Source organism: Salmo salar, chromosome ssa10 (genome assembly GCF_905237065.1).
Source record: "Salmo salar chromosome ssa10, Ssal_v3.1, whole genome shotgun sequence".
NCBI lineage: Eukaryota > Metazoa > Chordata > Actinopteri > Salmoniformes > Salmonidae > Salmo > Salmo salar.
The window spans coordinates 109835388-109863330 of record NC_059451.1 but is presented as its reverse complement, the minus strand read 5'-3'; the positions used below and the strand labels follow the sequence as shown (position 1 = coordinate 109863330).

Sequence of the window (27943 nt, the reverse complement as noted above, 5' to 3'; positions counted from 1 at the left end):
ACTCTGAAATGGTGTCTGTGAGTATAACAGAACTGATATGGCAGGCAAAAACCTGAGAAAAAGTCAACCAGGAAATGGAGGATCTGAGAATTGTAGTTCTTCTTTCTAGTCCCTTTCGAAACTACAGTATCCGTGGGGTTACGTTGCACTTCCTAAGGCTTCCATTGGCTGTCTAAAGCCTTCAGAAAATGGTTTGAGCATTTTCCTGTCACTGGGCAGATAATAGGAGCTCAGTTTCTGAGTGGACTGCCTGGCAACAAAGGGATTGGATATGCGCGGTCATGCGAGTGCTCCGTTCCTTCTTTTTCTCCTTGAATGAATACGCTATTGTCCGGTTTGAATATTATCACAATTTTACGTTAACCTGTTATGGCTAGGGGGCAGTATTTTCACGGCCGGATAAAAAACGTACCCGATTTAATCTGATTATTACTCCTGCACAGAAACTAGAATATGCATGTAATGTAAGCTTTGGATAGAAATGTAAGCTTTGGATAGAAAACACTCCAAAGTTTCTAAAACTGTTTGAATGGTGTCTGTGAGTATAACAGAACTCATTTGGCAGGCCAAAACCTGAGAAGATTCCTTACAGGGAGTGCCCTGTCTGACCATTTCTTGCCCTTGTTGATTATCTCTATCCAATACAGGGGATCTCTGCTGTTACGTGACACTTCCTACGGCTCCCATGGGCTCTCAGAAGGCGGCAAAAAGCTGAATCGTGGCTTTGCAGGCTCTGGCTGAAAAAAAGTAGCGCGTTTATATTATCGCGGAATATTATCGCTTTTTTACGAGAAAAATGGCATAAAAATGGATTTTAAACAGCGGTTGACATGCTTCGAAGTACGGTAATGGAATATTTAGAATTGTTTTGTCACCGAAAAGCTATTTTAAAATCGGACACCTCGACTCCACAAAGGAGTTCTGTATCTATAATTCTTAAAATAATTGTTATGTTTTTTGTGAACGTTTATCGTGAGTAATTTAGTAAATTCACCGGAGGTTTGCGTGGGGTATGCTAGTTCTGAACGTCACATGCTAATGTAAAAAGCAGTTTTTGATATAAATATGAACTTGATTGAACAAAACATGCATGTATTGTATAACATAATGTCCTAGGTGTGTCATCTGATGAAGATCATCAAAGGTTAGTGCTGCATTTAGCTGTCTTCTGGGTTTTTGTGACATTATATGCTAGCTTGAAAAATGGGTGTCTGATTATTTCTGGCTGGGTACTCTGTTGAAATAATCTAATGTTTTGCTTTCGTTGTAAAGCCTTTTTGAAATCGGAAAGTGTGGTTAGATTAACGAGAGTCTTGTCTTTAAAATGGTGTAAAATAGTCATATGTTTGAGAAATTGAAGTAATAGCATTTCTAAGGTATTTGAAAATCCCGCCACGGGATTACACTGGCTGTTGCGTAGTTGGGACGATTTCGTCCCGCCTAGCCCAGAGAGGTTAAATAATTGTTATATATTTAGTCAACGTTTATGATGAGTATTTTTGTAAATTGATGTGCACATTCACCGAACGTTTTGGTGGGAATACATTTTCTGAACATCACGCGCCAATGTAAAATGCTGTTTTTGGATATAAATATGAACTTTATCAAACAAAACATACATGTATTGTGTAACATAATGTCCTAGGAGTGTCATCTGAGGAAGATCGTCAAAGGTTAGTGCTTCATTTAGCTGTGTTTTGGGTTTTATTGACACATGTCCTTGCTTGGAAAATGGCTGTGTGATTATTTTTGTCTATGTACTCTCCTAACATAATCTAATGTTTTGCTTTCGCTGTAAAGCCTTTTTGAAATCGGACAATGTGGTTACATCAAGGAGAAGTGTGTCTTTAAAATGGTGTAAAATAGTTGTATGTTTGAGAAAGTTGAATTATGACATTTAGTTGTTTTTGAATTTGCCGCCCTGATATTTCACTGGCTGTGTCCCGCATGTGGGACGCTAGCGTCCCACGTAGCCCATAGAAGTTAACAATTAGTTGTTCAATAACCCAAAAACATTTTGGTTAATCGCTCAGCTCTACTAATTGAAAATCAGCAGGGTAATGTCTGGCTGTGGACATCACGTGATCTATTTTCAGAGTTTATTGAAGGGAAATTAAAGTTTAATAAGCGTTTCTTGGCTTTATTATAAAAATAGAAACAACATAATGTCTGTTCACTGTTCTAGTCATTCTAATTCTATGGTTGCCACACCCCTGAATGGGGCAGAACCTACCTGTCCCTCTATGTCCTTGCAGGAGACGGACGGAGTGTTGACGTAGGAGCTGACTGAGGAACTGGTGTTGATGTCATCTGTGTCGATAGTGTCACTGATCCCACTGCTCACCGAGCTGCTGTCGTCCCAACTGGAAGAGAGGAACACAGAAGAGTGAAAGAGTTTGAGTAGATATGGTAAAAGTTATTAGAGAGAAAGAGGTAAGACAAGAGACACATAACTAGAGTGAGAAAGGGAAAGATGTAGAGCAGGGTTCTCCAACTGGCCCCCCACGTTTGGCCCGAGGGTTATTTTATTTTTCCCCCTCAAGTTTTGGGGGACATAAAAGACTAAAAACACCAGCAAATCAGCTCCAAGTAATTTTAATGTTGGAAGTCTGTTCCAAAGTATTCAGAAACATTATAGAGAGACGTATGTGATCGTATCCAAATGTAAAAAAGGTTTGAAATGATTGTGTTTTAGTCAAAGGTTAACTGTTTGGGCTTCTTGCGGTCAATTTACAGTCTCCAAATCATTTTTTATTATTTCTTGACCATCCGCTTAACCTGTTTAGGATAGGGGGCAGTATTTTCACGTCCGGATAAAAAAACGTACCCGATTTAATCGGGTTATTACTCCTGCCCAGAAACTAGAATATGCATATAATTGTTTGATTTGGATAGAAAACACCCTAAAGTTTCTAAAACTGTTTGAATGGTGTCTGTGAGTATAACAGAACTCATATGGCAGGCCAAAACCTGAGAAGATTGCGTACAGGAAGTGCCCTCTCTGACCATTTCTTGGCCTTCTATAGCCTCTTTATGGAAAATAGAGGATCTCTGCTGTAACGTGACATTTTCTAAGGCTCCCATAGGCTCTCAGAAGGCGCCAGAATGGGGAATGATGACTCTGCAGTCCCTGGCTGAAAAACAGTAGCGCATTTGGATAGTGGTCGATCTGAGAACAATGAAACGGGTGTGCGCATGCACGTGAAGAGTCCATTTTACATTTTCAGTCTTTGAACGAAAACAACGTCGCCCGGTCGGAATATTATCGCTATTTTACGAGAAAAATCGCATAAAAATTGATTTTAAACAGCGTTTGACATGCTTCGAAGTACGGTAATGGAATATTTTGATTTTTTTTGTCACGATACGCGCCGGCGCGTCACCCTTCGGATAGTGTCTTGAACGCAAGAACAAACGCAGCTATTTGGATATAACTATGGATTATTTGGAACCAAACCAACATTTGTTGTTGAAGTAGAAGTCCTGGGAGTGCATTCTGACGAAGAACAGCAAAGGTAATCCAATTTTTCTTATAGTAAATCTGAGTTTGGTGAGGGCCAAACTTGGTGGGTGTCAAAATAGCTAGCCATGATGGCCGGGCTATCTACTCAGAATATTGCAAAATGTGCTTTCACCGAAAAGCTATTTTAAAATCGGACATAGCGATTGCATAAAGGAGTTCTGTATCTATAATTCTTAAAATAATTGTTATGTTTTTTGTGAACGTTTATCGTGAGTAATTTAGTAAATTCACCGGAGGTTTTGGTGGGTATGCTAGTTCTGAACGTCACATGCTAATGTAAAAAGCTGATTTTTGATATAAATATGAACTTGATTGAACAAAACATGCATGTATTGTATAACATAATGTCCTAGGAGTGTCATCTGATGAAGATCATCAAAGGTTAGTGCTGCATTTAGCTGTGGTTTTGGTTTTTGTGACATTATATGCTAGCTTGAAAAATGGGTGTCTGATTATTTCTGGCTGGGTACTCTCCTGACATAATCGAATGTTTTGCTTTCTTTGTAAAGCCTTTTTGAAATCGGACAACGTGGTTAGATAAAGGAGAGTCTTGTCTTTAAAATGGTGTAAAATAGTCATATGTTTGAAAAATGGAAGTTTTGGGATTTTTGAGGAGTTTGTAATTCGCGCCACGCCCTATCATTGGATATTGGAGCGGTGTTCCGCTAGCGGAACATCTAGATGTAAGATTAAGAACAAAATCGGTAAGCGGCTGAATCTAGTTGATGATCCCTGCTGTAGAGAAACAGAGTGACATTAACAAAAGAAGACAGGGTGTAGAGAATGAGTGAGACATTAACAAAATAAGACAGGGTGGAGAGAAACAGAGAGACATTAAAAAAATACCGGGTGGAGAGAACCAGAGAGACAATAACAAAATAAGACAGGTTGGAGAGAAACAGAGACATTAACAAAATACCGGGTGGAGAGAACCAGAGAGACAATAACAAAATAAGACAGGTTGGAGAGAAACAGAGACATTAACAAAATACCGGGTGGAGAGAAACAGAGAGACATTAACAAAAGAAGACAGGGGGGAGAGAAACTGAGAGACATTAACAAAAGAAGACAGGGTGGAGAGAAACAGGTGGAGAGTAACAGAGAGTCATTAACAAAAGAAGACAGGGTGGAGAGAAACAGAGAGACATTAACAAAAGAAGACATGGTGGAGAGAAACAGAGAGACATTAACAAAAGAAGACAGGGTGGAGAGAAACAGAGAGACAGGGTGGAGAGAAACAGAGAGACAGGGTGGAGAGAAACAGAGAAACATTAACAAAATAAGACAGGGTGGAGAGAAACAGAGAGACATTAACAAAAGAAGACAGGGTGGAGAGAAACAGAGAGACAGGGTGGAAAGAAACAGAGAGACAGGGTGGAGAGAAACAGAAAGACAGGGTGGAGAGAAACAGAGAGACAGGGTGGAGAGAAACAGAGAGACATTAATAAAAGAAGACAGGGTGGAGAGAAACAGAGAGACATTAACAAAAGAAGACAGGGTGGAGAGAAACAGAGACATTAACAAAATACCGGGTGGAGAGAAACAGAGAGACATTAACAAAAGAAGACAGGGGGGAGAGAAACTGAGAGACATTAACAAAAGAAGACAGGGTGGAGAGAAACAGGTGGAGAGAAACAGAGAGTCATTAACAAAAGAAGACAGGGTGGAGAGAAACAGAGAGACATTAACAAAAGAAGACATGGTGGAGAGAAACAGAGAGACATTAACAAAAGAAGACAGGGTGGAGAGAAACAGAGAGACAGGGTGGAGAGAAACAGAGAGACAGGGTGGAGAGAAACAGAGAAACATTAACAAAATAAGACAGGGTGGAGAGAAACAGAGAGACATTAACAAAAGAAGACAGGGTGGAGAGAAACAGAGAGACAGGGTGGAAAGAAACAGAGAGACAGGGTGGAGAGAAACAGAAAGACAGGGTGGAGAGAAACAGAGAGACAGGGTGGAGAGAAACAGAGAGACATTAATAAAAGAAGACAGGGTGGAGAGAAACAGAGAGACATTAACAAAAGAAGACAGGGTGGAGAGAAACAGAGAGACATTAACAAAAGAAGACAGGGTGGAGAGAAACAGAGAGACATTAACAAAAGACAGGGTGGAGAGAAACAGAGAGACATTAACAAAAGAAGACAGGGTGGAGAGAAACAGAGAGACATTAACAAAAGAAGACAGGGTGGAGAGAAACAGAGAGACATTAACAAAAGAAGACATGGTGGAGAGAAACAGAGAGACATTAACAAAAGAAGACATGGTGGAGAGAAACAGAGGGACATTAACAAAAGAAGACAGGGTGGAGAGAAACAGGTGGAGAGAAACAGAGAGTCATTAACAAAAGAAGACAGGGTGGAGAGAAACAGAGAGACAGGGTGGAGAGAAACAGAGAGACAGGGTGGAGAGAAACAGAAAGACATTAACAAAAGAAGACAGGGTGGAGAGAAACAGAGAGACATTAACAAAAGAAGACAGGGTGGAGAGAAACAGAGAGACATTAACAAAAGAAGACAGGGTGGAGAGAAACAGAGAGACATTAACAAAATAAGACAGGGTGGAGAGAAACAGAGAGACATTAACAAAAGAAGACATGGTGGAGAGAAACAGAGAGACATTAACAAAAGAAGACAGGGTGGAGAGAAACAGAGAGACATTAACAAAAGAAGACAGGGTGGAGAGAAACAGAGAGACATTAACAAAATAAGACAGGGTGGAGAGAAACAGAGAGACATTAACAAAAGAAGACATGGTGGAGAGAAACAGAGAGACATTAACAAAAGAAGACAGGGTGGAGAGAAACAGAGAGACATTAACAAAAGAAGACAGGGTGGCGAGAAACAGAGAGACATTAACAAAAGAAGACAGGGTGGAGAGAAACAGAGAGACAGGGTGGAGAGAAACAGAGAGACAGGGTGGAGAGAAACAGAGAGACAGGGTGGAGAGAAACAGAAAGACAGGGTGGAGAGAAACAGAGAGACAGGGTGGAGAGAAACAGAGAGACATTAATAAAAGAAGACAGGGTGGAGAGAAACAGAGAGACATTAACAAAAGAAGACAGGGTGGAGAGAAACAGAGAGACATTAACAAAAGAAGACAGGGTGGAGAGAAACAGAGACATTAACAAAAGAAGACAGGGTGGAGAGAAACAGAGAGACATTAACAAAAGAAGACAGGGTGGAGAGAAACAGAGAGACATTAACAAAAGAAGACAGGGTGGAGAGAAACAGAGAGACAGGGGGGAGAGAAACAGAGAGACAGGGTGGAGAGAAACAGAGAGACATTAACAAAAGAAGACAGGGTGGCGAGAAACAGAGAGACATTAACAAAAGAAGACAGGGTGGAGAGAAACAGAGAGACATAACAAAAGAAGACAGGGTGGAGAGAAACAGAGAGACATTAACAAAAGAAGACAGGGTGGAGAGAAACAGAGAGACATTAACAAAAGACAGGGTGGAGAGAAACAGAGAGACATTAACAAAAGAAGACAGGGTGGAGAGAAACAGAGAGACATTAACAAAAGAAGACATGGTGGAGAGAAACAGAGAGACATTAACAAAAGAAGACAGGGTGGAGAGAAACAGAGAGACATTAACAAAAGAAGACAGGGTGGAGAGAAACAGAGAGACATTAACAAAAGAAGACAGGGTGGAGAGAAACAGAGAGACATTAACAAAAGAAGACAGGGTGGAGAGAAACAGAGAGACATTAACCTGTTATGGATAGGGGGCAGTATTTTCACGGCCGGATAAAAAACGTACCCGATTTAATCTGATTATTACTCCTGCCCAGAAACTAGAATATGCATATAATTATTAGCTTTGGATAGAAAACACTCCAAAGTTTTTAAAACTGTTTGAATGGTGTCTGTGAGCATAACAGAACTCATTTGGCAGGCCAAAACCTGAGAAGATTCTGTACAGGAAGTACCCTGTCTGACCATTTCTTGGCCTTCTTGATCATCTCTATCCAAAACAAGGGATCTCTGCTGTTACTTGACACTTCCTACGGCTCCCATAGGCTCTCAGAAGGCGGCAAAAAGCTGAATGGTGGCTTTGCAGGCCCTGGCTGAAAAACATTAGCGCATTTTGATAGTGGTCGATCAGAGAACAGAGACTGGAGGCGCGTGCACGAGGCGACCCCATGTTTTTATTCTTTCGTCTTTGAATGTAAACAACGACTCCCGGTCGGAATATTATCGCTTTTTTACGAGAAAAATAGCATAAAAATTGATTTTAAACAGCGGTTGACATGCTTTGAAGTACGGTAATGGAATATTTCAAAAAAAATTGGCACGAAACGCGTCGGGCGCGTAACCCTTCGTCACCCTTGGATAGTGTCTTGAACGCACGAACAAAACACCGCTATTTGGATATAACTATGGATTATTTTGAACCAAACCAACATTTGTTATTGAAGTAGAAGTCCTGGGAGTGCATTCTGACGAAGAACAGGAAAGGTAATCAAACTTTTCTAATAGTAAATCGGAGTTTGGTGAGGGCCAAACTTGGTGGGTGTCAAAATAGCTAGCCATGATGGCCGGGCTATCTACTCAGAATATTGCAAAATGTGCTTTCACCGAAAAGCTATTTTAAAATCGGACATAGCGATTGCATAAAGGAGTTCTGTATCTATAATTCTTAAAATAATTGTTATGTTTTTTGTGAACGTTTATCGTGAGTAATTTAGTAAATTCACCGGAGGTTTTGGTGGGTATGCTAGTTCTGAACGTCACATGCTAATGTAAAAAGCTGATTTTTGATATAAATATGTACTTGATTGAACAAAACATGCATGTATTGTATAACATAATGTCCTAGGAGTGTCATCTGATGAAGATCATCAAAGGTTAGTGCTGCATTTAGCTGTGGTTTTGGTTTTTGTGACATTATATGCTAGCTTGAAAAATGGGTGTCTGATTATTTCTGGCTGGGTACTCTCCTGACATAATCGAATGTTTTGCTTTCTTTGTAAAGCCTTTTTGAAATCGGACAACGTGGTTAGATAAAGGAGAGTCTTGTCTTTAAAATGGTGTAAAATAGTCATATGTTTGAAAAATGGAAGTTTTGGGATTTTTGAGGAGTTTGTAATTCGCGCCACGCCCTATCATTGGATATTGGAGCGGTGTTCCGCTAGCGGAACATCTAGATGTAAGATTAACAACAAAATCGGTAAGCGGCTGAATCTAGTTGATGATCCCTGCTGTAGAGAAACAGAGTGACATTAACAAAAGAAGACAGGGTGTAGAGAATGAGTGAGACATTAACAAAATAAGACAGGGTGGAGAGAAACAGAGAGACATTAACAAAATACTGGGTGGAGAGAACCAGAGAGACAATAACAAAATAAGACAGGTTGGAGAGAAACAGAGACATTAACAAAATACCGGGTGGAGAGAAACAGAGAGACATTAACAAAAGAAGACAGGGGGGAGAGAAACTGAGAGACATTAACAAAAGAAGACAGGGTGGAGAGAAACAGGTGGAGAGAAACAGAGAGTCATTAACAAAATAAGACAGGGTGGAGAGAAACAGAGAGACATTAACAAAAGAAGACAGGGTGGAGAGAAACAGAGAGACATTAATAAAAGAAGACAGGGTGGAGAGAAACAGAGAGACATTAACAAAAGAAGACAGGGTGGAGAGAAACAGAGAGACATTAACAAAAGAAGACAGGGTGGAGAGAAACAGAGAGACATTAACAAAAGAAGACAGGGTGGAGAGAAACAGAGAGACATTAACAAAAGAAGACATGGTGGAGAGAAACAGAGAGACATTAACAAAAGAAGACAGGGTGGAGAGAAACAGGTGGAGAGAAACAGAGAGTCATTAACAAAAGAAGACAGGGTGGAGAGAAACAGAGAGACAGGGTAGAGAGAAACAGAGAGACAGGGTGGAGAGAAACAGAGAGACATTAACAAAAGAAGACATGGTGGAGAGAAACAGAGAGACATTAACAAAAGAAGACAGGGTGGAGAGAAACAGAGAGACATTAACAAAAGAAGACAGGGTGGAGAGAAACAGAGAGACATTAACAAAAGAAGACAGGGTGGAGAGAAACAGAGAGACATTAACAAAAGAAGACAGGGTGGAGAGAAACAGAGAGACATTAACAAAAGAAGACAGGGTGGAGAGAAACAGATAGACATTAACAAAAGAAGACAGGGTGGAGAGAAACAGAGAGACATTAACAAAAGAAGACAGGGTGGAGAGAAACAGAGAGACAGGGTGGAGAGAAACAGAGAGACAGGGTGGAGAGAAACAGAGAGACAGGGTGGAGAGAAACAGAGAGACATTAACAAAAGAAGACAGGGTGGCGAGAAACAGAGAGACATTAACAAAAGAAGACAGGGTGGAGAGAAACAGAGAGACAGGGTGGAGAGAAACAGAGAGACAGGGTGGAGAGAAACAGAAAGACAGGGTGGAGAGAAACAGAGAGACAGGGTGGAGAGAAACAGATAGACATTAACAAAAGAACACAGGGTGGAGAGAAACAGAGAGACATTAACAAAAGAAGACAGGGTGGAGAGAAACAGAGAGACAGGGTGGAGAGAAACAGAGAGACAGGGTGGAGAGAAACAGAGAGACAGGGTGGAGAGAAACAGAGAGACAGGGTGGAGAGAAACAGAGAGACATTAACAAAAGAAGACAGGGTGGAGAGAAACAGAGAGACATTAACAAAAGAAGACAGGGTGGAGAGAAACAGAGAGACATTAACAAAAGACAGGGTGGAGAGAAACAGAGAGACATTAACAAAAGAAGACAGGGTGGAGAGAAACAGAGAGACATTAATAAAAGAAGACAGGGTGGAGAGAAACAGAGAGACATTAATAAAAGAAGACAGGGTGGAGAGAAACAGAGAGACATTAACAAAAGAAGACAGGGTGGAGAGAAACAGAGAGACAGGGTGGAGAGAAACAGAGAGACATTAACAAAAGAAGACAGGGTGGAGAGAAACAGAGAGACATTAACAAAAGAAGACAGGGTGGAGAGAAACAGAGAGACATTAACAAAAGAAGACAGGGTGGAGAGAAACAGAGAGACATTAACAAAAGAAGACAGGGTGGAAAGAAACAGAGAGACATTAACCTGTTATGGATAGGGGGCAGTATTTTCACGGCCGGATAAAAAACGTACCCGATTTAATCTGATTATTGCTCCTGCCCAGAAACTAGAATATGCATATAATTATTAGCTTTGGATAGAAAACACTCCAAAGTTTTTAAAACTGTTTGAATGGTGTCTGTGAGCATAACAGAACTCATTTGGCAGGCCAAAACCTGAGAAGATTCTGTACAGGAAGTACCCTGTCTGACCATTTCTTGGCCTTCTTGATCATCTCTATCCAAAACAAGGGATCTCTGCTGTTACGTGACACTTCCTACGGCTCCCATAGGCTCTCAGAAGGCGGCAAAAAGCTGAATGGTGGCTTTGCAGGCCCTGGCTGAAAAACATTAGCGCATTTTGATAGTGGTCGATCAGAGAACAGAGACTGGAGGCGCGTGCACGAGGCAACCCCATGTTTTTATTCTTTCGTCTTTGAATGTAAACAACGACTCCCGGTCGGAATATTATCGCTTTTTTACGAGAAAAATAGCATAAAAATTGATTTTAAACAGCGGTTGACATGCTTCGAAGTACGGAAATGGAATATTTCAAAAAAATTTGGCACGAAACGCGTCGGGCGCGTAACCCTTCGTCACCCTTGGATAGTGTCTTGAACGCACGAACAAAACACCGCTATTTGGATATAACTATGGATTATTTTGAACCAAACCAACATTTGTTATTGAAGTAGAAGTCCTGGGAGTGCATTCTGACGAAGAACAGGAAAGGTAATCAAACTTTTCTAATAGTAAATCGGAGTTTGGTGAGGGTCAAACTTGGTGGGTGTCAAAATAGCTAGCCTGTGATGGTGTGCTATCTACCCAGAATATTGCAAAATGTGCTTTCACCGAAAAGCTATTTTAAAATCGGACATAGCGAGTGCATAAAGGAGTTCTGTATCTATAATTCTTAAAATAATTGTTATGTTTTTTGTGAACGTTTATCTTGAGTAATTTAGTAAATTCACCGGAAGTGTTCGGTGGGAATGCTAGTTCTGAACGTCACATGCTAATGTAAAAAGCTGTTTTTTGAGATAAATATGAACTTGATTGAACAATACATGCATGTATTGTATAACATAATGTCCTAGGCGTGTCATCTGATGAAGATCATCAAAGGTTAGTGCTGCATTTAGCTGTGGTTTTGGTTTTTGTGACATTATATGCTAGCTTGAAAAATGGGTGTCTGATTATTTCTGGCTGGGTACTCTGCTGACATAATCTAATGTTTTGCTTTCGCTGTAAAGCCTTTTTGAAATCAGACAGTGTGGTTAGATAAAGGAGAGTCTTGTCTTTAAAATGGTGTAAAATAGTCATATGTTTGAAAAATGGAAGTTTTGGGATTTTTGAGGAATTTGTAATTCGCGCCACGCCTATCATTGGATATTGGAGCAGGTGTTCCGCTAGCGGAACGTCTAGATGTAATTAACAAAAGAAGACAAGGTGGAGAGAAACAGAGAGACATTAACAAAAGAAGACAGGGTGCAGAGAAAACCACTCCTATTATTCTCCCTCTTTTCCTAGGTCTGTTGGCCAGAGACAGCATTCCCATATGCCTGTGATGTTAGGAACGTCTCCCTCTGAACTCCAAACTTCTTTTAATTAGCGTTCAGCAGCGTGTCTCCCAGGACCAGGGGGGCTGCTGGGTAACAGAGTTTTCCACCACACCAGGTCCTGCCAGTCACCAACACTGATGGGCCCTAACCAAGATACCATTCTAAGGAGGTTTGCGTGGAGGCCAGAAGATAAGGAATAGTTGGGATGTCTGGGTCTCATGCAAGCTGCCTTATATATGATTTGAGACCGCTCTACACCAGGATCTCCCTGTTCCCACTGAAGTTACCTTTCATTAGAGTGGGGTTCTGTGGAAAATGCTGCTATTCTCAGGGCCAAAGGTTCTGTGTGTGAACTGTGAACGGACCGAAATCTGTGTGTGTGCAGGCAGATAGGTGTGTGTGTGTGTGTGTGCGCGTGTGTGTGTGGTTCATCACCCATTGTCTGGGTAACAGAATCACTCATTTAACAGTACTCTCAGATGTGTGCAGGGAGTTGGATGGGAGGTTGCTCTCAAAAGATTAGAAGTTCACACGGAGCAAGACACACTCACTGCTCCTCTGTCTGTCTGTCTGTCTGTCTGTCTGTCTGTCTGTCTGTCTGTCTGTCTGTCTGTCTGTCTGTCTGTCTGTCTGTCTGTCTGTCTGTCTGTCTGTCTGTCTGTCTGTCTGTCTGTCTGTCTGTCTGTGTCTGTCTGTCCTCCGCCTCCCCATGCCAGTGTCATGCTGACTGAGCTAACCGAAACATCCCAGCCAGCCGCAGCCAGACAGTGCGGAGAGTTCCCTGTGACAGCATCAACAGCTCCTCTCAACACGTACGCCAGAAGCAACATACTTACTTCACAGGTCTACTCAGTCCAAAGTCTCAGCTAAGTCCAACCATTTCAGTATAGGTCTATGTTTACATGGAGAAATATGAACCGGTAGCAGGGGGAAATCATAGTCAATAGATGACAGGAATGATTCAACAGTAGTCCCAACACTCAAACGGGACTGTTTTATCTCCATCTCTTCATTCAAAGACTCAATCATGGACACTCTTACAGACAGTTGTGGCTGCTTTGGGTGATGTATTGTTGTCTCTACCTTCTTGCCCTTTGTGCTGTTGACTGTGCCCAATACTGTTTGCACCATGTTTTGTGCTGCTACCATGTTGTGCTATTGTCATGTTGTGTTGCTACCATGCTGTATTGTCATGTGTTGCTGCCATGTTATGTTGTTGTATTAGGTCTCTCTTTATATAGTGTTGTGGTGTCTCTCTTGTCGTGATGTGTGTTTTGACCTATATTTTTATTTTGTCATCCCAGCCCCGTCCCCGTAGGAGGCCTTTTGCCTTTTGGTAGGCCGTCATTGTAAATAACAATTTGTTCTTAAGGTTAAATAAAAAATTAAAATCACCCCCCACATGACCCAAGAAGGTTCCAGTCTGGCGGGGAGGTGGGCAGAGGTCTGGCTCTAATCTAACATTTGCCAGGCACAGTGTGTCCTGCTGGACAGCTGCCTGCCTAGTGCCCTGCAGTGTCCCAGTGCCCAATCCAGCCCTTTTTCCCCTGCCCTGGTCTTCACACCCACACACCAGAACTCCATCCACACAGCTACTCCAAAACAATTCATATTTTCACTGATCTGAGACATGCAAGACAAGACCAGGGGCTGGAGTGGGTGGCAACGGTGGAACAGGTCCAGCACAGAGACACAGTCATTCAGTATTCAAAATGTCTCCCTTCCTTCCTTCTGTTTAATTGTGGAAGGCAGTTCTACTGTACCCTTAATGGACTAGTGAGAAGTGAAGAGGTCAAAACAATACATTTTTCAGAATGTCTTCTAGCCATGCAGAACAGGATTAATCATGCCTGTGGGCTGAGGTTGCTATGCTATCAACCCTGATGATCTGTTAAATGGAGGAGGGAGTCACCTGGGTACATTCTGGGCTCTGCGTCAGAGGTTGATTGTGGGTAGAGTGAGCTCGCAGTCCATTTACGTTGACTGACAGCTCCTTCGGGGCCTGGGGAGGTACATGTTAGGTTAGACCTCCCCTCCCCTGCTCCTGATGCTGTTGTCACTGTTCACAACATCCTTCTCTATTTTCTCTCTCCCTCCAATCGTCTTGCAACATTCCAGGCACTTTACTCTCTCTTTCTACACCCATCTCTTCCCTTCTCTCCTCTCATTTCACCCTGACTAGGAGATGCCATACTAAAAATGATGTTAAAGACTAAGCTTGGAAGTTAGGGGTCAAAATAGTTGACATTCTTGTGTTTGTTTAGATAGTTGAGACTGGAGTCTCTATAGAATGAGTTGGGGGTGGTGTGGTGCCACATATACCCCTCTGTCTCTGTGTGGTGTACGCAGAATTAGAGAATTAGAGACCCAGTGAGGGGATCAGTGGACACTCTGGGGCAGGAAATTGGGTGACTTTGGTCTGAGAGGCCAGTGGAGAGAAATGAGCGGAGCTCTGTTGAGGCCCCACAGGCCCCACACCACACTGTCCTGCATGTCCACTCTGGTCAGGGAGGCAGTCCATTAGTTCTACTAGACTTCTCACCCCCTCAGCAATATTGAAAGCTGTTGCCAAGCAATGAACACCTAACTCTAAGTTGGTCAAGTCATTAGACAGAAGAAACTATGCCACACAAGAGTTCTCTATTTTCTTGGAATAAAAAACAACAACAACTACACATTGGATCGTTTAACTAACCAAATATTGTTTTTAACAAACATTTGATAACGCAATGCTACTCTGGACAGAGTGTATTTTAGCATGGCTGGTTGCTGACATAAAAAAGCCAGTCTGCCAGTAGACCAGAGCAGACTGAGATTAGAGAGAAACCAGCCCACAGGCAAAGACCAAGCTCTCTGCAAACACTGTCTGTACAGCACTCAACACAGAAGAGCTTACATTAATAAACATATCAGTTAAATGAAACACCCCTGTTTAAGGACAATTTACATGCATGAATAGGAACATTAAGGGATGCACTACATTCAAGAAGGAATGACATTTTGTTTATTTTATGACATTTTGCTTTAGTTTATTTAGTAAATATTTTCTTAACTCTATTTGTTGAATTGCATTGTTGGTTAAAGGCTTGTAAGTAAGCATTTCACGGTAAGCTCTACACCTGTTGTATTTAGCGAATGTGACAAATAACATTTGACGTGTTGCCATTTTAGGAACTCCTTTAAAGGTTTTGTCACACATTCACTAAATGTTAAAACAAACCATAAAAACAAACTGAAACTTTAAAAATGTATAAGAAATGTACCGGTTTTTAAATTCAAACCAAAACTCCAACAAACACACAATTTATAGATACACAACATCACAAGTAACGATTCTCTATTCTCTCTCCCACAAACAAGAAAAGGAACATGAGCAAAAGGCAACTCTGGTCTGTCTGTCTGTCCATACCTGATAGAGCCCGCAGCAGCCCAAGGTGGTATCCCCTCGCTGCAGTAGGAGCTGCTGGGAGCTCGCTGAGGGAAGCCGCTGAAGTTGGAGTGACTGACAGAGAGCTTCATGTGTACACTTCCACTGTATGCTCAGTTCTCTCCGCTAGAGCACACCGACTGACTGACTGATCTCCCCCCCTGCAGCCAGCCACACACACACACACACACACACACACACACACACACACACACACACACACACACACACACACACACACACACACACACACACACACACACACACACACACACACACACACACACACACACACACACACACACACACAAAGGGGAGCGGCCTCACACAAACACACCCACCCTCAGAACAGCCACATAGGGGAGTAACCTGGGAAGCACTTCAAACACCACTTCAGCTTCTGAGTCACGATCCAAACAGCCAAGTCAGAGCTGATAAAACAGAACAGAACCTGTGAGGTCCTTCAAACACAGGAAGGTAAGCCTCAGATCTCAGAACAGATCTCAGAACAGCTTTACCGCTGAGACGTTCAAACAATCTTCAGCTTTTAACATGATCCAGGAACAGCTAACCAAAGAAGTGCTTTAAACCCACATTTGCCCAAACCAACTGCTCAGAGTCAGCCTTATTTTGCCAGGTGGATAATGTGTATTCTTGGGGGTATTTGTAAAGACAACAAGCCTAGGAGGACACATGTTGGTGGGTTTTCCTGAGCCAATCTTATTTGTACATTCCACTGAGGCTCCTTTTCTTTCCCCTGCTTTGCCTTAAAAGGATTGTTCAGGGTCACGTCCCCGGGTCAGGGGTCAAGCTTTAAAGGGCTGACTCACTAACTCAGAAGGAAACATCAACATTACGCAATAAAGCCAATCTAGCCCCCTGAACATACAAATATCTCTCCACTTTCCAGTGACATTCAATTGACAAACATATCTTTATGACAGAAAGGCAGCCCCTTAGCTGTTAAAAACAAACAGGCATAAAATATAAAAATTAGTTGATATATTTAGAAAAGTGGGATAGCTATACATTTATCTTCAGATTCAGCATAAAGAGTTTGACGGCACATTCCAGGCTAGCAGGCTAGCAGGCTAGCAGCCCAAACCTCTGAAGCCAGTCGAGTGTAATGACATGGCTGCCTCAAAGCCATAGGAGTGTCAGGAATTCAGCTGAACAACCAATCTCTCAATGGATTTGACAGTCTCTCTCTCTCTGACGCGCCTGTCCCTCAAATCAGTGGAGTAATCAAACAGGAGAGAAATGACACCATTTTCCACTATATTCTGTCGTTTTAGCTGTCCTGGAAAAGAGCATTCCACTTGTTTTGTTCTGAATGAAAAGAAATTCAAGAAGAAATTCCTTTCTGACAAGCTGACCTACAGAATTAGTTAAGTCAAATTGTTTCTATTTTCTCAGCACGTGCAATTTGCCCAGTTTGTTTGCAAACTATTGGCTGCTGGCTTCTAACAGCAAAACATTTGACCCAGAGTTATAATGTGCTACGTGCTCTTCTGTCCTGGTCTGGGCTGGGTGTGATTTCACGTCTCTGATGTGAACCCAAGCCAAGTTCACTCTCATTGTTCCAGTGTTACTCTGCTGAGGATGTGGGAGCTGGAGACGGACTCTGGATTAGCAGGTCATAGCACAGAGTAGTGCTCCGCACATGCGCGCGAATGTGATCAAGCGCACACGCACACGCACACACACACACACACACACACACACAAATCTCAAAAACAGCTCACAGACTCACATCCACAACACGATATGCCACACTAACAATCACTAATAGATTCACATTAGCATTGAGTGTTCTTTTGTGGAACATTCTATTGATTCTGCAGAGAGAAAGAAACAGAGGGAAATGAACAGAACACTTCATTCACTCACTTTAACATTAACTTCACTTCCATAATACACCCCAGCAGCCAGTCAACGCTGAGGGCTAAGGAGGTGACAGTAGGATTTACTCCCTTGTTTCCTTGCTTCCTTTTGTCACCGGCTCATTTCCATGCCAATCGGCTCCAGGGTGTTATTCCTCTCAAGCATAATTAAGACTGTCTGCTGTCTGAAGCACTCAATTGCCACAATTTAGGGTGTGAAACACCTCTACTCAAACGCAATGTAGTTTCACAATAGTGTGTTGTGGAGATTGAAGCGGCCTCTCTTCCTATCCACATGAGGTTAAGTGGTCAAGAGATGAGATGTAACAAAAAAGCTTGCATTCCATAAGGTAGTTAAAATGCATTTAATTTGTTTTTGCTTATAGGCTTGGATGTCCAACTGATTCTCAATAACAATCACATTTTTTAAAACACATTTTAATTTAATTTCACCTTTATTTAACCAGGTAGGCCAGTTGAGAACAAGTTCTCATTTACAACTGCGACCTGGCCAAGATAAAGCAAAGCAGTGCGACACAAACAAAAACAGAGTTACACATGGAATAAACAAATGTACAGTCAATAACACAATAGAAAAAATATATATACAGTGTGTGCAAATGAGGTAAGATTAGGGAGGTAAGGCAATTAATAGGCCGTAGTGGCGAAGTAATTACAATTTAGCAATTAACACTGGAGTGATAGGTGTGCAGAAGATGGATGTGCAAGTCGAGATACTGGGGTGCAAAGGAGAAGAAGGAAAAAAAATAACACTTTGGGGATGAGGTAGTTGGATGGGCTATTTACAGATGGGCTATGTACAGGTGAAATGATCTGTGAGCTGCTCTGACAGCTGACGCTTAAAGTTAGTGAGGGAGATATGAGTCTCCAGCTTCAGTGATTTTTGCAATTTGTTCCAGTCATTGGCAGCAGAGAACTGGAAGGAAAGGCAGACAAAGAAGGAATTGGCTTTGGGGGTGACCAGTGAAATATACCTGCTGGAGCACGTGCTACGGGTGTGTGCTGCTATGGTGACCAGTGAGCTGAGATAAGTCGGGGCTTTACCTAGCAAAGACTTATAAATGACCTGGAGTCAGTGGGTTTGGCGACGAATATGAAGTGAGGGCCAGCCAACGAGAGCGTACAGGTCGCAGTGGTGGGTAGTATATGGGGCTTTGGTGACAAAACGGATGGCACTGTGATAGACTGCATCCAATTTGCTGAGTAGAGTGTTGAAGGCTATTTTGTAAATGACATCGCCGAAGTCAATGATCGGTAGGCAGTCAGTTTTACAAGGGTATGTTTGGCAGCATGAGTGAAAGATGCTTTGTTGCGAAATAGGAAGCCGATTCTAGATTTAATTTTGGATTGGAGATGCTTAATGTGAGTCTGGAAGGAGAGTTTACAGTCTAACCAGACACCTAGGTATTTGTAGTTGTCCACATATTCTAAGTCAGAAGCGTCCAGAGTAGTGATGCTAGATGGGCGGGCAGGTGCGGGCAGCGATTGGTTGAAGAGCATGCATTTAGTTTTACTAGCATTTAAGAGCAGTTGAAGGCCACGGAAGGAGAGTTGTATGGCATTGAAGCTCGTCTGGAGGTTAGTTAACACAGTGTCCAAAGAAAGGCCAGAAGTATGCAGAATGGTGTCGTCCGCGTAGAGGTGGATCAGAGAATCACCAGCAGCAAGAGCGACATCATCGATGTTTACAGAGAAACGAGTCGGCCCGAGAATTTAACCCTGTGGCACCCCCATAGAGACTGCCAGAGGTCCGGACAACAGGCCCTCTGATTTGACACACTGAACTCTGTCTGAAAAGTAGTTGGTGAACCAGGCGAGGCAGTCATTTGAGAAACCAAGGCTGTTGAGTCTGCTAATAAGAATGTGGTGATTGACAGAGTCGAAAGCCTTGGCCAGGTCGATGAATACAGCTGCACAGTATTGTCTCTTATCGATGGTGGTTATGATATCGTTTAGGACCTTGAGCGTAGCTGAGGTGCACCCATGACCAGCTCGGAAACGAGATTGCATAGCGGAGAAGGTATATCAGCATCCATCCATTCAGCCATCAGTGAAAAAGCATTGTGATCATTGACGTTGAAGCATCATTTGTGTTGATCTTGCTCTGGGAAGTAGTGGCTTTCCTTAACCAGATGATCAGATGAGGTTCCCAATCTCTCTTCCTATCTGTCAGACATTGTGTTTGCAGATGGGTCCCCCACTGCTGTATTAGCTGAGCCCCCTCATAGCCAGGACCCAGCAGACCAGACACAGGTCCCAGGATGGGCATGCAACACACCACTAATTCCCTCTCACAACACTCTGGACTCCTCTATCTCTCTGATTTAACTCCTACACAATGTAACAATAATGGTGTTTATTTTCATACAGCATACAGTGTTTGGCTATATGTCAGCCAATATCATACAGTGTCCTCCGTATCCTCAGCAATCCTGTACTAAATCATAGGCTGCCTTTAACTGTGTCAACAATTAGTTTATTTTCAGGAGCTACTGACGTGAACTCCATATGAGGTCTTCAACCTTTTGTAGCAGCCCTTCATGTTGCAGATGCACTGTATAGTATATTCCCTAGAGCACTGAGGAATGTGACTTTCTTTGCTTCTTCCCAGGGCCAAATCACATGGGCCTAAGTAATGTTTATTCCCTCCAATAAGTATTCTTTCTGTATGTTCTCATACAGTTCCAAGCCTGCTAGAGTTAGCGGCAGGCGGACAAGCAATATCCACCATTGTCATACGGATGAAGCCTGAGCTGGAATGTGAACTGAAGCTGCTTAGCTTTAGAAACCCCTGAGTGGATCTAGCTTGCTTCATGGATACCTCTCTGGGCTTTACTGTATTCACACACACAGCTGGAGTTACAGGCTGGGATTGGGTTACAGAGATCATAATGAATGACTTACTGTTTCTCACATTACACGAGACAGGAAGTCTTCAATACCAAACAGACGGAATGACATCACCATCACACCAACCCTAGGCACTTTCCCTCCACTTCACATTCAAAACACACACTCCAATACATATGAACAAACAGACAAAAACACTTACTTCACAGCTTAAATTCTCCACTTCGTTCTCATATTGTTTTCAGTATCCAGTCTGTCCCTTTGTGTTGCATGCAGTCTATCCTTCCCACTGCGTGTCAAAGACAGAGTGCAGAGCCCAGACTGCCCACCAAGGAGCTGCACTCAACAGGTAAGCAGGCCAGCAGACAGACAGACAGCACGGCCGCGACGACAGCCAAGTCCCAGCCAGCCAGACAGCACAGGGCTATCACTGATCACTATCAGGCCTTAGCCCAGCAGACAGACAGACAGGACTCTCTCAGCATTGTGCTCTCTCCACAGATTGAAGTGGATGCCCTCCATGCCCGTTCTCTCTCCGGCTGAAGTGTGTGTGTGTGTGTGTGTGTGTGTGTGTGTGTGTGTGTGTGTGTGTGTGTGTGTGTGTGTGTGTGTGTGTGTGTGTGTGTGTGTGTGTGTGTGTGTGTGTGTGTGTGTGTGTGTGTGTGTGTGTGTGTGTGTGTGTGTGTGTGCATGTGTGTGTGTGTGTGCATACTGTAGAGAGCCCTGAGGCTACAGTAATGAGACAGCGATGATCCTCCCCTCTCTCCCTTTCCTCTCCACGAGATTGAAGCCCCCTCCAGCTCACTCTGCTTCTCACACATACAGTACTGGTACCCCACTCCTCTGTGTGTGTGTCTGCTTTGCTCTTACTGATCATCATCTGAATACTAATGCATTTTTGGCCAGGTGCCCAATCCTCTCCCATAACCCTCTCACAGTGTGCTGTAGGTATAGCTTTGAGGGGGTGGATTCTCACTTGAAATGAGTGGGCAGACCAGCTAAATGCAGTGCAAGTGCTAAAATAGCCCAACAGGCTGGGTGTAAAGAGTTTTTGAGGAATACAAGTACTCTGGAACTACTAATCTGTTAGGTATGAAGTATACCATTTTTCCCAGGTATAGACATCAAATCAAACACCAGATACATCTCTGTCTGAAACATAAACACAGCCCTCCCTTCAAAATACCTCTTTCCAAAACCCCCTTTAGAAAGCATGCTTAGATTACAGAGTGAAGCATCAATCAAAGTCAGATCAGACACAATGTAGGTGCTTTTGAACCGTTGTCAGTATCTCAGATACAAGATGACTACTGCAACGGCTGGGGAACAAAAACGTAATCATATAGGGTGCTTGGTTACAGTGTTCTCTGTCTACATCAGACTGCCTCAAGGCAGGAGACTGCTATTCAGAGCCATGTCCACCAAACACACACTGGCCAGTGTTTCCCCTATATTCATTTGGGAGCGGCGGATCCTAAATCGTAGCCGCCACTCAAAAATATCTACAAATAGTTTTTTACATATTACTTTAACTTAAACAACTGAAACCCGAAATAAAGTATGTAGAAAATATAATGTAGCTGAATATATTTTTAATAAGGTCATCTTTGAGAACTAGCAACCACCAGAATAAAAACTAGATAGTCAGAATTTAAAATTCCAAAAATGTCATGGCTTTTTTTAGATTTTGTTATAATTTTTTTGTCACTCAGATGTCATAAGAACACGGCATACACTATGGCAAAATGTGCAGAATTGCAGCAAATTTGCTTTAAAGTAACTGTCCAGTGCTTCCAGATTGCTATGAAATATGACCTATAGTTACTTACAATATGAGTGAAATAATTACAACATTTTGGATGGAAAACTAAGTATGTTAAAAAGCAGCTTAGCTGTGTTGAAATGGTGTTGGCGTACCCCAACAACAGAATGGTGTGGGCGTATAACGGTCATTAAAAATATGAATACAAGTAGACCGTTGATTGGCAAGCTCATCCATCTCTAGACCGTTGATTGGCAAGCTCAACCATCTCTAGACCGTTGATTGGCCAGCTCATCCATCTCTAGACCGTTGATTGGCCAGCTCATCCATCTCTAGACCACTGAATGGCCAGCTCAACCTCCTTTTTTTAAGTGTTTTTTCCCCCCGCCTATTTATGCTTTTGCCACAAATACGAGTATAGGACGAGTCAACAACATTATTTAGATATGAGCTAACAGAATATTAACTTTTAAAAGTGCAATTTATACTGGACAGTTACTTTAAAACTGCATATTTTCACTCAGTCCCATGGCAAAATGTGTAGAATTGCAGGAAATAGCTTTAAACCCGCATTTTCTTTTCTCTGCCCGAGGCAAATGTGTAGAATTGCAGGAAATTAGCTTTAAAACAGCAACATTTTGACCTTGCCATTGGCCGCACCCACTCCCCCCCACACTAACTTTGCCACTGCTGCTAAAAAAATCCTAGGGGAAACAATGCTGGCTCCGAGGATCGCGATACACAGACACACATTTACACAGCTTACACCTTCCTGTCAGCCACAGCACTTACAGAGCAAAACCTCTGGAAACTCATTTTACAGCTCCTTTTAACCATTGGTAAAAAGGTACAAAAGCAGGTTTCTATTAAGGTGTAATGCTCTCTTTTTTGTTTTGTCTCAAACTTTACCTTAAGTTTCAGGTTTTAATGTCAACGGCACAAGTACCGTGAAATGCCTTTCTTACAAGCTCTAAACCCAACAATGCAGTAATCAATATCAATGTAGTACTAAAAATAACATAAGGTAGAATTAAAAACACAATAAATAAAATAAGACATGAAATAAGAAGAACAGCCATGCTGCTGCTCCAGTTTCAACTGTTCTGCCTGCGGCTATGGAACCCTGACCTGTTCACCGGACGTGCTACCTGTCCCAGACCTGCTGTTTTCAACTCTCTAGAGACAGCAGGAGCAGTAGAGATACTCTCAATGATCGGCTATGAAAAGCCAACTGACATTTACTCCTGAGGTGCTGACCTGTTGCATCCTCGACAACCCCTGTGATTATTATTATTTGACCCTGCTGGTCATCTATGAACATTTGAACATCTTGGCCATGTTCTGTTATAATCTCCAACCAGCACAGCCAGAAGAGGACTGGCCACCCCTCATAGCCTGGTTCCTCTCTAGGTTTCTTCCTAGGTTCTGGCCTTTCTAGGAAGTTTTTCCTAGCCAGCGAGCTTCTACACCTGCATTGCTTGCTATTTGGGGTTTTAGGCTGGGTTTCTGTACAGCACTTTGTGACATCAGCTGATGTAAGAAGGGCTTTATAAATAAATTTGATATACAGGGTCAGTTCTAGGACTGTCCTCAACTAAAAAAATCTTGGTCGACCGAGAGTCGTCTGTTTTTTCAACCAACCAATTGGTTGAAAAATGTTTATGTATATTTTTACGTATATAGACACATTCTATATGGTTTAATCAAATCAACTGTATGCACTGAGCTTATTTTTATGTGCACTGTTTGATGAAGTAATTAAGACACACAGATGACTAGAGGGAGTCCGACCGCAATTGATTTGATTTTGCCGGGCTCAGACTTGCTGCACTGTGTTAAAAAATAATGACAGCGAGTTACTGTGTGACTAGCACCCATTGTCTCTCTGTCCTCCCTGCTGCAGCAACCACCACAGAACATCAACAGTGTTTATCACGCTGTCTGTGTTGCTGAACCTGCAAAATAATTAGTCTATAACCATTTCTGACTGAAAAGATTTGTTACCAAAATCCATAATTTGTTTAGGAAAAACATTCCCTATTTTCTCAACCCTTGCGCTCATGTATGCATCGCATGTACGTGGCCAATAGGACCTGACCTATAGCATATCCTAATCAGATTAATAAATTGGTTATAACAAACTCTTAACACCAGAACAGATGTGACAGCAAAATGGATGCACATGACGTGACAAATAAGCTCAAAATGGGTGAATGTTTGGTTTCTCAGCAGGTAAAGGGGAAGTCATATGTGTGGAATAAATTTGAATAGTTGTGGAAAATACTGGCAATCAAGAAAAATAAGGTAAGGAGCAAGCGCTTTGTGCATATTATGTGTGCCAAACAGGTGCTGTTAGATTACAATATCATTTTTTTGACCATTTGGAACAATGTAAACAAGCTAAAGGCTAGAGCTGCCACTTTCAAGGAGCGGGACACTAATCCGGATGCTTATAATAAATCCAGCGATGCCCTCAGACGAACCATCAAACAGGCAAAGTGTCCATACGGGACTAAGATTGAATCCAACTACACCGGCTCTGACGCCCGTCGGATGTGGCAAGGCTTGCAAACTATTACTGGACTACGAAGGGAAACCCAGTCGCGAGCTACACAGTGATGCGAGCCTACCAAACAAGCTAAATGCCTTTATGCTCACTGCGAGGCAAGCAACACTGAAGCATGCATGAGAGCACCAGCTGTTGCTGACGACTGTGTGATCACGCTCTCCGTAGCTGATGTGAGCAAGACCTTTAAACAGCTCAACATTCACAAGGCCGTGGGGCCAGACGGATTACCAGGACGTGTACTCAGAGCATGCGCTGACCAACTGGCAAGTGTCTTCACTGACATTTTCAACCTCTCCCTGACCGAGTCTGTAATACCTACATGTTTCAAGCAGAACACCATAATCAATGTGCCCAAGAAAGCGAAGGTAACCTGCCTAAATGACTACTGCCCTGTAGCACTCATGTCGGTAGCCATGAAGTTCTTTGAAAGGCTGGTCATGGCTCACATCAAAACCCTCATCCTGGAAACCCTTGACCCACTTCAATTTGCATTCCGCATCAACAGATCCACAGATGACACAATCTCAATAGCACTCCACACTGCCCTTTTCTACATGTACAAAAGGAGCACCTATGTGAGAATGCTGTTCATTGACTACAGCTCAGTATTCAACACCATAGTGCCCACAAAGCTCATCACTAAGCTAAGGACCCTGGGACTAAACTCGCTCTGCAACTGGATTCTGGACTTCCTGACGGGCCTCACCCAGGTGGTAAGGGTAGGCAACATCCCATTGATCCTCAACACGGGGGGCACCTCAGGGGTGCGTGCTTAGTCCCCTCCTGTACTCCCTGTTCACCCACGACTGCGTGGCCAAGAACGACTCCAACACCATCATTAAGTTTGCTGATGACACAACAGCCTAATTACCGACAAGGATGAGACAGCCTATAGGAAGGAGGTCAGAGACCTGGCAGTGTGGTACCAGGACAACAACCTCTCCCTCAACGTGAGCAAGACAAAGGAGATGATCGCAGACTACAGGAAAAGGAGGGCCGAACATGCCACCATTCACATCGACGGGGCTGTAGTGGAGTGAGTCGAGTGTTTCAAGTTCCTTGGCGTCCACATCACCAACAAACTATCAGGGTACAAACACACCAAGGCAGTGGTGAAGAGGGCACAACAACACCTTTTCCCCCTCAGGAGACTGTAAAGATTTGGCATGGGTCCACAGATCGTCAAAAAAGTTCTACAACTGCACCATCGAGAGCATCCTGACCAGTTGCATCACCACCTGGTATGGAAACTGCTCGGCATCCGACCATAAGAAGCTACAGAGGGTAGTGCGTACGCCCCAGTACATCACTGGGGCTTAGCTTCCTGCTATCCTGGACCTATATATTAGGCGGTGTCAGAGGAAGGCCTAAAAAATTGTCAAAGACTCTAGTCGCCCAAGTAATAGACTGTTCTCTCTGTTACCGCACAGCAAGCGGTACCGGAGTGCAAAGTATAGGTCCAAAAGGCTACTTAACAGCTTCTACCCCCAAGCCATAAGACTGCTGAATAATTTAAATGTATATTTTTAATTTTTCATAGCGGGTAGATCAGCTTTAATATTGCAGATAGATTGTAGCTTCCATCAATGTAATTGCCTGCATTACCTCCAATCCCCCATATATTTTTTCGCATATATATATATATATATATATATATATATATATATATATATATATATATATATATATATATATATATATATACATATAAATATATGTATATATATATATATATATATATATATATATATATATATATATATATATATATATATATATATATATATATATATACATACACATACATACATATAAATATATATATACATACACATACATATAAATACATTCAAACATACAAATACATACATATCTTAAAAATAAACCTATTTCATTTTTTACCCTCCAACCCTACCACCCCTCCCCCAATTGGCGCAAACTAATGAACAACAACACTTAGGCCTGTATTTCCAGCTTATACATACTGTATACATTTTATGGATACAGTCTATTTTACAGCAGTTCTATTTTGTTTGTTTTTACTCCTGTCCTTCCTCTACCCTCAACCTCTCCCATCTATTTCTGATGTCCACCCGGTTTGATTTCTATTTGCCATATCTTTCAAACTGTGCTCTTTCAAAAAAGTTCTTTACCTATATACATTTTACAGGCACAGAATGTTTTACATTAGTTATCTTGTTGAAATTAGTCCCAACCTTCAGCTCCATCCAACCCCTCCCATCTATCTCTCAACACCATCCATATTGGATTTCTACTTGCCATATATTTTTCAACTGTGCTGTGATGTTTCACAAATGTTCTGAACCTTTCTATTCTCATTGTTTCTACAGATTGTATATTGAAAAGAAACATTTTTGCCAGAAGTATTATTAATCGGTTGACTATGACTTTTCAGATCGCCCAGTAGTGGTATCTGCAGGGTTAGCTCCAGGCAAATATTGCAATTCTTCAGCCATTCCTGAACCTGTGACCAAAAACAAGCTACATATGGACAGTACCAAAACAAATGATCTAATGATTCTGTCTCTTCGCAGCAAAATATGCAGAGCTGGGATGGTTGTATCCCCCATATATATAACATTCTGTTGGTTGCAAGGATTTTGTATAATCATTTAAATAGAAAAATTAAAAGTTTTGAATACGGCGTAGTTTTTCATATCAGTTCCATAAACCATATGCCATGGAATCGGTAAGTCAAAAATATCTTCCCAACTATTTCGCAATCTATATGGCAAGGCCGTCATTTTTTTGGTCCTTAAATTAAACTGGTGTACTTTTTTATTTATTACAGTTCTCTTTAACCAATGATGGTCTTTAATGCAGGGCCGAAAGACAAGTTCTTACTTTTCCCCCTTCCACTTTCCTCTTCCATTTTTGCAGTAATGCTGCAATTAGTTGGTTGTAATTTCGGGTAGAGCAAACATTTCCATATGTTTTTGTTAGCTGCATGTATGACATAACTCCACCAGTCGTATTTGAACATTTAATCAAATGGCCAAATTACTATTTATATTGACCCCCCCCCCCGCTGCTACTCGCTGTTTGTCTATGCATAGTCATTTCACCCCTACATATGTTTACAAATGACCTCGACTAACCTGTACCTCCACAAATCTGACTTTGGTGAGTGCTAAACTTCCTGGGTGTCTAAATAGCTAGCCCTGTGATGCCGGGCTATCTACTTAGAATATTGCAAAATGTGCTTTCACCGAAAAGCTATTTT

General features: G+C 42.2%; 1 protein-coding gene across 6 annotated transcripts in view; it reads right to left on the bottom strand.

Annotated features, from left to right (window-relative positions):
- nav2b (neuron navigator 2b) overlaps positions 1–27943 on the bottom strand; it is a 184295-nt gene that overhangs the window by 37901 nt on the left and 118451 nt on the right. For all 6 annotated transcript variants that reach the window (XM_045688409.1, XM_014125528.2, XM_045688406.1 and 3 more), the window contains one exon: positions 2234–2363. In XM_045688409.1, the coding sequence (XP_045544365.1) occupies positions 2234–2363 (130 nt within the window). The remainder of the gene's footprint in view (positions 1–2233; positions 2364–27943) is intronic.